The sequence below is a fragment of the Erythrolamprus reginae genome, chromosome 2 (genome assembly GCF_031021105.1).
Source record: "Erythrolamprus reginae isolate rEryReg1 chromosome 2, rEryReg1.hap1, whole genome shotgun sequence".
NCBI classification, from domain to species: domain Eukaryota; kingdom Metazoa; phylum Chordata; class Lepidosauria; order Squamata; family Dipsadidae; genus Erythrolamprus; species Erythrolamprus reginae.
This window is the reverse complement of record NC_091951.1, coordinates 314,967,891-314,981,190: the sequence shown is the minus strand read 5'-3', so window position 1 is coordinate 314,981,190 and position 13,300 is coordinate 314,967,891. Positions and strand designations below refer to the sequence as shown.

At 39.3% G+C, this 13,300-nt stretch overlaps 1 protein-coding gene across 7 annotated transcripts in view; it reads right to left on the bottom strand.

The window, feature by feature from the left end:
* POLK (DNA polymerase kappa) overlaps positions 1–13,300 on the bottom strand; it is a 35,263-nt gene that overhangs the window by 10,081 nt on the left and 11,882 nt on the right. For 6 of the 7 annotated variants that reach the window (XM_070743196.1, XM_070743195.1, XM_070743201.1 and 3 more), the window contains 5 exons: positions 12,962–13,081; positions 9,915–10,067; positions 5,548–5,679; positions 4,035–4,179; positions 1,556–1,798 (listed from right to left, as the gene is read on the bottom strand). In XM_070743196.1, coding sequence (XP_070599297.1) covers positions 1,556–1,798; positions 4,035–4,179; positions 5,548–5,679; positions 9,915–10,067; positions 12,962–13,081 — 793 coding nt within the window. The remainder of the gene's footprint in view (positions 1–1,555; positions 1,799–4,034; positions 4,180–5,547; positions 5,680–9,914; positions 10,068–12,961; positions 13,082–13,300) is intronic. The other variant, XM_070743194.1, reaches the window with a different exon arrangement.

Sequence of the window (13,300 nt, the reverse complement as noted above, 5' to 3'; positions counted from 1 at the left end):
TGCTTGCCTCTCTAGTCTAGCTCCCATAAACTGCTTATTTGGATAAGAAACTGCCTGTACTGTAAGAAGAAAACCACTGAGAAAAAAGGAAAAGAAACAGGGAAATTATCTCATTATTTACTTTCCCTTGACTTCATTTTCCAAATTCTTGACTTCTTTCCTGCAATATTTTTTAATTTCATCTGAACAAACCATTCAGAGGTCTTTCTAGATACATTCTCTAAGCTATGCTTGGATAATATTCAGCTTCATTATTTATTTGTTTTACATTAAAATGTATGTTATTTAAATAGTGTTCTCGTGAGTGTTTATCTCTTTTCATTATAAGTATTTTTATTTGGGCTAGCTCTTAATCATATCCATTGACACTATAGCAGCATCTATAATTTCAGACCAAGACCTCTGTTATTCCAGAAGGTAGAAAAGATGAAAAATTTAAAGAGTAATGCGTTCTTCTTCAACTGAAAGAATTTAACCAGAGGTTGAACAGCTGTCATGGATTTGAATGGCTTCCAAAGTTTTTTTCAACATTACATTCTTTAGCTTTTTAGGGGACCGCTAGTTATTAGTGTTTCCTAAAATACAATCTTTTATAACCAGTTTTTATTTTTGTATTCCTAACTCTTCTAATATGAAACAATTGAATCCTGTAAAAGGACTGTTCCCCTTCCCCCACCAAAAAGTAACCAGAAGCTATTTGGCCATTATATAATTGCTGGTTTCAAATTTTGTCTACAAACAATGTAAGAACAAACGTTTTTCCTTAATTATTATAAATCTCTTACTAAATACCAGTATAAACAACACGTTCACATCCTTTGATTACACCCAAATTATTATATTTATTCAGAAAAAATCAGGGCTAATTCTTACTAATATCTGAGTCACTGTCACTAATTGCAGCCAGCCTCCAGATAAAAATCAAGGCAATAGATATAATTTATGTTGAAGAGAACGTAGGTGGAAAGATTAGGTGAGTAAGTAATTGAGGGAGTAAGTCTTGACAATCTTTAGTTGTGGCCTAATGCAGCAGTGAATGGGAGAATGTTTGAGTAATATCTATGAAAATTACATAATTGCAAATTTGTTAGTTGTAAACATAACATTCCAGGTATAAAGCCTTATTTCTTCCCCAAACAACACTGTAAAATAATCTGGCAAAACAACAACCTAATAGCAAGAATCAGTCTGAAAGCAATTTTGTTGTCATACGCAAACCCACACATTCTATGAAGGGGTCCAGAGTCATAATTTAATGGTCAGTATATGCACTGGGGCCAAGACAATGCGCATATCCAATAAGTTGTACAACCTTATATAGACAGGAGCCGCGTAAATGAAATAAGAGAACCCACTACACACAAGAAGTAAAAAATAGTTATTCAACTTTGCACTTTTTGATCGGTATAATATAGCTGGATAAATAAACAGCAGCAAAGAATGACAGATACAACTCTAGTCAATCAATATGACAGATTTTATGAACATGCTTAAAGTAAATATATACAGAATTATTTAGAATTGTCAGTGTTTTAAACAATAAAAATGTATTTACCAGCGCTGGCAGTCATCCCAGTTTTTTGCTCAATTCTCAAACGAATTTCATTTACAACTTTTTCAGCTGAGGTTTCCAAGGCAACTGACTTTAATTGAACTCTTGCCTCTTGGCATTGCTGTTCATCTAAGGGCAAAGATGACTCAATAGTCTGCTTATCAATCAGAGTGCCACTGTCAAACAATACTGGTGAACAGGAATGCACATCTTCATTCAAGTTTGATTCATCTATGTTCTGTTTTCCTTGTTTTTTTAAAAAAAAATTAATAAAATCAGAATATCAGAATATCATAAGCAAAACAGTCATTTCAACTTATCTTGTAAAGCTAATAACAGAAATAGCTTTAGACCATGGGTCCCAAACAGGGGTGGGCTTCAAAAATTTTAGCAAGAGGTTCTCTGCACGGTTGCTGAGTGGGCGGCCATGGTGGATGGGGGGGGGATTTTGTCCTCCCCAGGCTCTGGAGGCTGGACTTCCGGTAGGCCCGCTTTTCACCCTCCCCGAGCTTCTGCACGCACCCTACACTTACCTACATCCAAAATGGTTAGGTTAGGTTAGGTTTATTGGATTTATATGCCGCCCCTCTCCGCAAACTCGGGGCGGCATATAAATGGGCTGTGTGGGGATTCCTGGGAGGGGCGGAGTGGGTGCAGCCGGAAGTGAGATTTGGAGGTTCTCCGAACTTTACAAAATCTTAGCTATACAGTGGTACCTCTACCTAAGAAGGCCTCTGCTTACTAACTTTTCTAGATAAGATCTGGATGTTAAAGATTTTTTTGCCTCTTCTAAAGAACCATTTTCCACTTACAAACCTGAGCCTCTGAAACTGTAGGGAGAAGCCTCCGTGGGGCCTCTCTAGAAATCTCCTGGGAGGAAACAGGGCCAGAAAAGGCGGGGAGAAGCCTCCGTGGGGCCTCTCTAGGAATCTCCTGGGAGGAAACAAGGCCTCCACCCTCCCTGTGGTTTCCCCAATCACACACATTATTTGCTTTTACATTGATTCCTGTGGGAAAATTGCTTCTTCTTACAAACTTTCCTACTTCAGAACCTGATCACGGAATGAATTACGGTAAGTTCGTAAGTAGAGGTACCACTGTATATTCTCCTGAACCCCTGTGAACCCTCAGTAGATCACCCCTGGTTCCAAACCCCTGAGCAAGAACCGGTACCAGTCCATGGCCTGTTCAAAACTGGGGAGGTGAGCAGCAAATGACTAACAGAAACCGAAACCATTCCCCCACCCTTCCTGGTTCATAGAAAAATTGCCTTTCATGAAAGTGGTCCATCGTTGCAAAAACAGAATAGAATAGAATTCTTTATTGGCCATGTGTGATTGGACACAATAGGAATTTTTCTTTGATGCAAAAAGGTTGGGGACTGCTGCTTTAGACTTAAAAATCATTTATTTGGCATGATTGTTGCATATATTGCTTTTGGAGTATTCTGCCAGGGAGGAAAAGAAAGAAAAAGACATGGTGGTGCAGTGATTAGAATGCAATATTGAAGGCTAACTCTGCTCACTGCCAACAGTTCAATCCCAACCAGCTCAAGGTTGACTCCACCTTCCATCCTTCCAAGGTCAGCAAAATGAAGACCCAATTGTCATGGGCAATATGCTGACTCTGTAAACTGCATAGAGGGGATTATAAAGCACTATGAAGCAGCATGTAACTCTAGGTGTATTGCTGTTTATATGTATCTAAAGTATTCTTTCATATGGATGAATTGCACATTTACAGAACTAAAATTTAATACTGTAAACAATAATCTCTCTGTATCTATAAGTGTGTATACAACTGTATATATCAAGATGAACAAAGAATTTGTATAGGGCAATCTAAAATTATAGTAAAATAGTAAGATTTTTCGGATTTTCTCTTTAGAATAGAATTCTTTAGTGGCCAAGTGTGATTTGACACACCAGGAATTTGTCTTTGGTGCATATGCTCTCAGTGTACATAAGGTACAATACTTAACGATTGTCATAGGAGTCAAATAAGCAATCAGGAATAAATATTAATATAAATCTTAAGGATACAAGCAACAGGTGAGTAGCTAAAGGTGAGTAAATAAAAAATCCAGTTTAGGATCACAATTCTTTTCCTTGACCAAATCACTGGCCCAAGTTTACAACCAGCACTGGAAAACCTTCTCCATTAAAATGAGGACTGATACATTTAATAAGTGTTCAGAATACATTTAAAATTCTGGATTAAGATCTTATCACTAGTTTTTGCCTTGGCATGAAATTAATTCAAAAGAAACATGAAAGCAAATATTAAAACTTAAAATATTACTGTGTCACAGTTTCCGGATTTATTAGATCAGAGGTCTCCAACCTAGGCAACGTTAAGACTTGTGGACTTCAATCCAGCCAGTTTTGCTAGGAATTGAAGTTTGGAGAGCCCATAGTAGATCACAGACATAAAAGCAACATAACATTTTATTCTGACCTGGTAACTTCTGACAATTACATACCATTTAGACCAAACTTGGATGTATTGAGATGTTTTCTTTTACAACTGTGCTTCCGTTCTTCTAAGTACTCTGTTATGTTCAAGTAGGCTTCATCAAGGCCCATGGGCATGAATTGAGGATCATATTCAGCTAATATTTCCCTAACCTTCAGAAATATAAAAAAGTTGCGCTATGATTGCCTCATGTTTTAAATATATACCTTGCATCTAATCAGTACAGATAGTCCTCAATTTACCCAAATTCAGCCCAAATTTCTGTTGTTAAGTGAGGCATTTGTTAAGTGAGTTTTGCCCCAAGTTACGCACTTTCTTGCCACAGTTGCTAAGTGAATCACTGCCATAGATAAATTAGTAAAGCGGTTGTTATGTGAGAAGGTTGCAAAAGGTTAATCACATGACCACAGGACACAGCAACGGTCGTAAGTATGAACCAGTTGCCAAGCACTTGAATTTTGATCCCGTGACCGTGGGGAATGCTGCAACTGTCATAAGTGTGAAATATGGACATAAGTCACTTTTTTCAGTGCTGTTGTAACTTTGAAAGGTCACTAAGTGAACTGTTGTAAGTTGAGGACTACCTGTACCAGCACTGTAACATTTGGCACACCTCATGGATCGATCATACATCACGGAGGAAGGTCAATTATTGAGGAGTATTTTTGATTCCACTCCCTGCTAACTATAGCATCTTGATCAAATTTCACTGGAGGTATGCTATTAACAAGAAAAACTTGTTCTCAATGTAATAAAAGGGGGGATCTAATTAAAAAAAAAAGGATGGTTAAAATATTTTAAGGCAGAAATGTCTCCCTATGAAGACATTGAAACTGGCTACTTCCAGGGATGAAAGTATCTCAGTTATTTTATTTTGTCTCACCCTTCTAACAGCAAGTAATAAAACAGTATGTATTTCTTAATGATGCTAAAGTTACACTGAGGGAATGTATGCTCCTACTTCAGTACTACAAATATATGCACACCATTTTCACAACCATGAACCATAATAAACTTGATGTGAGTAAAGTGAAGATTGACCAGCAATGTTTTGGGGTATCAGCATACTAAAATGGACTGGAATCCCATGTCACTTCAAATCAGAGTGCGTCTGTTTCTTTCTGCAGGTAAGAAATTCATAGCAGTGATGATGTGGCCATTACTATTAACAGAAGGTGACTTAACTCAGCGCTAAGTCCCCCAAATGACAGCATGATCTCAGTCTGAATGCAGAGCAAACTAATAATATTACACTGGCTCCAGACTATGCTTCAGTCACACATAAACAGGAAATATAATCATTCTCTGGAAACCTGCAACAACTTGTTAGCATAATACAAAACACAGGGGGGGGGGGAATATATACATCCAACCACATAATTTATTAATTATGGGAAACAAAGTTAATAGTATATGGAATAACGGGCAATGTGTAGCATAATTTTTAATTTTAGGTGAACTGCAGATGAATTAAAATAATAAAATTAATATGCATTCAGCTATGCAAATGAATCACCTACCTGTTTACTCACTTCTTCATATTTCTTAAAGTTTAATGGTACTATGGTAAGATGTGGACAGAGTTTCTTTGCAATAAATCCAGGCATAGCTGCACGTACCCCGTATCTTCTAGCATGGTAATTTGAAGTAGACTTTAAAAAGACAAAACCATGATTTTTTTTTTACAAAAAGGCTTTTTAAAAATGGATAGTATTACAACTAATTACAAAGCAGTTAGGAAAACTTAAGAATCATTAATTCAAGTACTACTTAAAAATGGAAAATAGTTTCTACTGTGAAATCAGCTCTGATTAGAAAACTACAGTAGTCCCTCGCTATATCGCGCTTCACCTACTGCGGCTTCACTTCATCGCAGGTTTTCAAGAAATATTAATGAGAAAAATCATTCGAGGATCTTCGCTGGTTCGCGAGTTTCTGAGGAAGTCGGTCGGCAGATTTAAACAGCCCGCGGAACTTGATCGGCAGGTTTTTTAAAAAAAAAATATCTAAAATTGTAAATACTGTATTTAAATACTGTATCTAAAATAAATACTGTGTGGGAAGGGTTTATAAACACTTATAACAATGAAAACTTACCAAACAATTACAATATAAATACTTAAATAAGTACTATCAGTCGATAAATTCCCCATCGCGGATTTCACCTATCGCGGCCGGGTCTGGAACATAACACCAGCGATAGGTGAGGTCTTACTGTATTCCATTTTAAAGAGACTCTGTTTTAAGGGGGGGACGACGACTGATGATGTGATTGAAGGGATGCTCATCATATTTGCAGATTACACTAAGATGGGTGAAATTGCTAAAACGTCAGAAAATAGACTCACAATTTAGAATGATCTTGTCATACTTGAGCATTGGGCCCTATCCCAACGGCAAGATGCAGTTCGTGGTACAGAAAGTAAGGTCATGCACTTAAGCAGGAAGAACCAAATGCATAGGTACAGAATAGGCAGCACCTGGCTCAACAGTAGTGTCAAGAGATGGATCTCGGTGTCTTAGTAGGCTACCACCTATGAGCCAGCAGTGTGTGCTGCAGCTACAAAAAAGCCAATATAGTCCAAAACTGCTGTGAAATGATAGCACCGCTTTACACTACACTTGTGATAACACTTTTGGAATATTGCATCCAGTTCTGGTCATGACAATACAAAAAAGATGAGGTGATCCTGGAAAGAGTACAGAGGAGAGCAAGAAGGTTGATGATAAGGGATCTGAAAGGCTATATTGTATGATGAACAGCTAAAGGAACTGGATATGTTTAGGCCAGTGATGGCGATCCTATGGCACAGGTGCCACAGATGGCACACAGAGCCATATCTGCTGGCACGCAAGCCATTGCCCTAGCTCAGCTCCAACATGAATGTGTGTGCCGGCCAGCTGATTTTTGGATCAGAGGCTCTGAGAGAGCGTTTTTGGCTTCCAGAGAGCCTCATGGGGATGGGGGAAGGTGTTTTTACTCTCCCCTGGCTCCAGAGAAGCCTTTGGAGCCTGGGGAGGGCAAAAGACGAGCCTACTGGGCCTACCGGAAGTTGGGAAACAAGCTATTTCTGGTCTTCAGAGGGATTCTGGGGGGCTGGGGAAGCTGTTTTTACCCTCCCCAGGCATTGAATTATGAGTGTGGGCATTTGTGCATGCACAATAATGTGCGCCCACACTCTTTTGGCACCCGAGGAAGAAAAGATTTGCCATCACTGGTTTAGGTTAACAAACAGGAGGCTTAGGAGAGACATGATAACTATTCCAATATTTCAAGGGCTGTCATGAGGAAGAGGTGGTCAATTTATTCTCCATAGCCACTGAGGTCAGGACAAGAAGCAACAGGTGGAAGTTTATCAAAGGGAGATCCAACATGAAACTAAGAAGGAATTTCCTGACAGTGAGAACAATTTCACCTTTGGAATAATTTGCCTCCTGGAGTTATGGATCTTCCATCACTGGAGGTTTTCAAGACAAGATTTGACAATCATTTGGTTGAGATGGTATAAGGACTCCTTCCTTGGGCAGAGTTAGGGTTAGAGTTGGACTAGATGGTTTTTCATATCCCTTCCAACCATATGATTCTATGATTTAAGGAAGATTTGAGGATTGCAAGAATAGTGCCCATTTTCGGAAAGGCAAGTTGTATATTGCTGGGTCCTGGAGATAACCAAGGACTTCTATATGTGGCTGGATGGAAAGCAGGCTGAAGCTTAGATAGTTTAAAGTTTTGCACACAGCTCTGTACACACCTATAGGACCTGGACCCAGCTAAGAGGCTCCCTTCCATCCCTTCTGCTTGCAATTTTCCCTGCTGGCTTTCCCATTGACTTTCTGGAGAAGCAGGCAGAAAAGATTGAAAATGACGATCACATGATTTGTAAGGGTACTTAGCAACCGGCTCATTAAGTGCAAGAAGGTTGCCAAGGGCTCAAAATGTCATCATGTGATAGCAGCAGAGCATGCAACATTTTACAAAGGATGGAAACTTTTGATGGGCTGTAAAGTACCTTTTCCAAGGCCACCGGAATGACTAATGGTTATTAAATGACCAGTCATAAATCAAGGACTACTTACATTATAATATATACTTTTCACCCTGTATTTCATCTCTTGATAAAAACAAATTTCAAAAATCTCATCATTCATTCCTTATCAGCAACAGTTCAGTAAAGGATGCTAGATATTATCTACCTTAATTATTTATTTTAAAAGTTGTTCAAATGTTCAACAGATGAGCTTTGTTCATCCAGGAAAAAAAAAGAAGTGATCAACATAGATAATCTAGCATCCCTTACTGAATTGTTGCTGATAAGGAACAAATAATGAAATTTTTGGATTTTGGATGTGTGTGTGTGTGTATGTATATGTGTGTGTGTTTTGTTTAATAGTTATACATCTCTTTTTGTTGATGAAACATTAACCAATGTCTGGCTCAGAGAACCAAGAAGGACACTTAGTGATTCTTCGAAGCTGAGTTCTTCATTATTATAAATTTAATAAGTATATAAATATAAATATATTACACACCTATAGACAGAATTTTCCCAAACTGAAGAACTCTAATATCTGCATCTATCATATACTCCAAGAACTATTAGAAAGGGGCTGTCCTCACCCTCTTTCCCCCCAAAATATCTGAACTGAGCTGCCATTTATTCTTTTGGAATGCAGTCTCTCACTTCTGGGAATTTAGGCAATTACATTCCATCACAACCAGTTTCACTTCTACATTTTTTGATATTCTTTTCACTGCTTGCCACATTTATATTCACAAATTAACTTCAAACCTAACTGGAATAACTTGTTTTTCTTTTGTTACGTCTTTAACACTCCATCTATCCATCATATACAATAATTTTGAAGACGTTTATAAATTTCCACCTGAAAACTCAAATGTCATGATATTTTGTTCCATTCTTTGTGCTCTTTATTACCCTCTAGTTTCATCTTGTGCTCAGTCTTCAAACACCATTCTATCTTGTTTTAACTTATAAAAAAACCTAACAAGTAAAATTTTCCACCAGAAGAATTATTCTGTTTAATTTAAATTATAGTTCAACCTGTAAGTCCCTTAATCTCTAATCCATTATTAACTTTTCAGAAATCAATATTATAAGCATCATTTAGCTGTTTGATCAAGCAATATTTCCACCAATCTTAAAAACTGCATTTAAAAATCATTCCTGTAAAAAGATGGCAATCACCAAATGACTGCATAATACTTGCTGTTCCAAAAGGTTCTGGAATATTTAATTTTTAACATATATTTTGTCTTGTCACCTAAATTTTGTGAACTTAAGACACTGAACATATCTAAAAGCTTCCAACTCATATTTCCCTAGAATAGCAATCCTATGAGGAGGGTTGGGCTTAAAGAAAGTAACTACCCCGAAGTCACCTGACCACCTTTCATGCTTAAATTGAGATTAGAACTCACAGGTTCTTGGTTTGTAGTCCAGTGGTTTACCACTACACCAGTGGTTTTTGTGTTCATTTAATTTAATTTCCATAACAATAAAAAACCCAAATCCAAAGTTATTAGGAAATGGGGTTAGCTTATGTTTATGTAAATCTGCCAGAGATCAACCCTGATACATCCCTCAATGAAATCACGTTTGACACCCGTGGGCTAGAGTCACACAAAACATTTGTGCTACCATGTTGTAAGTTGAACCAAATAACTATTTTACTTAAAATTGTAGAACCAAGCGACACACAAAAACAAGGCAGGCAAAATATAAATCTTTTTTAAAAATGTACTTGCAAAAACAATTTTTATTTTGCTTCCCTATTATCACATATTTAGAAACAAGGAACTTGTATACAATGAAAAGTCATATTTAAGTTTTCTATGCAAGTATGTAAATGGTGTATTTCTTCTTACCAGCATGCTCAGTGAACCCACTGCTATGGGCTTGTCCCTTAATTCAGGATTGTCTCTCATTTCTACAGCTGCATAAAAGGCATCCATGTCAATGTGTACAATAGTACAACTAAGGTCACGATTCTGATCCAATTCCATTGCAAGTTTATCCATCTGTTTACAAATAAATATACACAACTGAATAAAGACAGAGTCTTTTCTCTTACTCTAAGTTGGATAAGTTTATAAAAATAACTACAAATTACTTCAGAATTGCTTCATAAGGTATATACATACATACAGTATCAACACTATTACAGTGTTCCCTCGATTTTCACGGGGATGCATTCCGAGACCGCCCACAAAAGTCAAATTTCCACAAAGTAGAGATGCTTCCTTCCTTCCTCCCCGTCCCTCCTCCATTCCTGGTTTTACTTACCCTCCGAACACACAGGGGCAATGCGGCGGCAATCTGGGGGCTTTGATGCACTCTAGGGCACAGGTGGTGGCGGCAGAGGCTGGAGTGGAGGCTGCGCATCTCAGCTGCTTGGCGGCCCACACATACCTGCTACTGCCGCCACCACCGATTTTGCCGCTGCCAGGCCCCTCAGCTGTTTGGTGGCACACGGGACCCCTGCCACCGTCGCAGATCTTGCTGCCGCCGGGCCTCTCAGCTGTCTGGCAGCCCATCTGTTTTCGGGTCTGCCGCCGCCGTGGCAGGACGTGGATTCTGGGCAGTGGCGGCCGACAGGTGGGCTGCCAAACAGCTGAGAGGCCCAGCGGTGGCGAAATCGACGGCAGCAAAAATGGCAGCGGTGGTGGGCGGCAGTAAGGCTTGGCTTGAAGCCTTATGTGTGGGGTTGGGGGGGGGGAAATCCCATGGGTCACTTTGGAAGATGCAAGCCGGAAAAGCCCTAAATTTAAAGCGCATCAATCCCACCCATTCACGCCAAGCCGACATTTCTCACGGCTGCCTTCTTAAGAGAAATGGCATCGCTGGCAGGGAGGCGCTCCTTTTGCAAAGCCCAGGGTGGGCGCCACGCCATCTGACCTCCAGGCGAGACGGCACCTGTGTCCCTGGCTGAAGAGAGGAAGAATAGGGCAGGTGAGGTTCACTCGGCCTGATTTCCCTCATGAAGAAAAAAACACTATTTGAACCCTCCGCTTCCTTGGCTCGAACTCCTCCAAGCACTTCCTTGCAAAGCGCTGCCTCTATTACATGCCGACGCCCCAGCGGCTCGGCATCCCGAAAGCGGAGGAGCAGCTCCTGGTATATCCCTCCGGCTTGCCCGTCATCATTAGGAAGCTGACCAGTCCGAACTGTCGGACCCCTTTGCTGATGCAGGCGGGTAGCCGCCCATCCGTCAGGCTGCCTTGTGCCTCCGGATCCGGAGGCTCACCCATGGCCATCGAGGGGTCCTCCCCGAGCGGGGCCAGTGCTGAAAGAAGACGGATCCGGCGAGGGGGCCGAGCCTTGGCCACTGATGCCCAGATTGCACCTCCTGCCGCCGCGGCCGACAGAAGACACGTGGGCCGCCAAACAGCTGAGAGGCCCTGCGGCGGTGAAATCAGCGGCAGCAAAATTGGCTCCAAGAATTAAAGGGGAAGGATTGGGAGGCTGGGGCGGAAGCGGAGCTTTTATTTAAAGACGGCTTCTTTAAATAAATTTTTAAAATAAAAAAAATACCATGAGTTTTCAAATTTTTTATTTATTTATTTATTTATTTATTTATTTATTGAAAACCCATGGTATAGGCTTTCCGCGAAAGTCGGACCCACGAAAGTTGAGGGTCCCTTTTTATCACTTCAGAGTCTTCCATCTGGAATAATGTGGAATAATTTGCACAATAATTTTTAATTTGTATCCTAAGTAACAGAAATTCTCACATGAACCAACCATTATATGGATCATTTCAAAAACACTCTAAACTAATTCGCTGTGGCATGAGAAAGTGGCATATTTAATGCAGTAATTATGCTGTGATTATCTTTATGGCTCTCCCAGTTAATTTGTTTAATGTCTGCAATGCTGTTCTTTGTATGTGAGTAAACAAGAACTAAGTGTATTTCACATGAAGCCTGTGGAGAGCTCCTGGGGACTGGGGGAAGGTAAAAATGCCTCAATTTCTGTGAAAAAACGAGCAAAAAATGGCCCTTTTTTCACAAAAAATAAGGACATTTTTGCAATCCCCCAGCATTTCTCTGCCGGCTTCCCAGACCCTTTGCCCATTAAACTTTTACGAAAAACATGGGCAAATTTTATTTTGCAAAAACTGTGCTGTTTTTGCCTGTTAATTACCCCATCTAGCATGACTGGATAAGGAATTCTGGAAGTTGACGTCCACTAGTCTTAAAGCTGTCAAGTTTGAAGACACCTGGGTTAGGGATTAGGGGTGCAAGGGTCCTCAAACTTGGCAAGTTTAAGACTTGTGGACTTCAACTCCCATTCCTGAGCTAGCATGACTGGAGGAGAAATTCTGGGAATTTCTTAAAGCTGTCAAGTTTGAACTTTGTAAAAAGTGTACATGGTTATAAAAACTATACATATTTGTAAAACGTATTCTGCCACACTGTTATTTTCTTAAATAATATATTTTTACACTATTTGGTTCAGAATACTTTTTTCCTTGTTTTCCACATCTAAAATCTAGGTTCGTCTTATACTCTGGTGTGTCTTATACTCCGAAAAATACAGTATGTGAACAAAGTGTTGTGTAGAAATAGAACAGCTTTTGGGGCTTTAAAAGTTGACAGTCAGGAGCCTCAGAAACACTAGTTGAAGCACTACAATAGAAAACTAAAGCTTCAAGATTTTAGGCAAAGAAGATTGGCAAGATTCAGTAAGTCACAAACCAAAGTGACTTACACTGAATTAAACAGCATCAGGTTATTTTAACAGCATGCTAATAAGTGAGGCTGATAACATGGATTTCCTTTGTATTATGCTATACTGGTTAATTCAGATTAAATCAAGCAATCCTATGCAAAGCGGAGTTAAGTTAAATGGGATAAACTTTCCACGTTTTTTCTTACCTGGCTGGTCTTTTTAAGATCTTTAGTGAAATTACCTGCAATTGTGCTTTCAAAATCTGTTGCTCTGTGATTTTATTTTTTAGTTTCATCATTTTTTCAATCCGTTTATTAACCTGTTGGTCTTTCTTAAGTTCATTTTCATAAAATCTAGAACCCTGCCAAAGAGATTAAAATTATTTAAGCCTGATACATATCAATTTAATTATATTTATATTAGAAGAGCACCTGCAAAGGACTTTGACCTCCAAGTTTGTTATATTCACTAGTTAAAGTGGCATTCTTTAGAGCAGGGGTGTCAAACTGGCAGCCCATGGACCAGATGGGTGTGCAGGCCAAACCCACCTTGGCTCCTCAAAGGCAAAAACTATTGATAT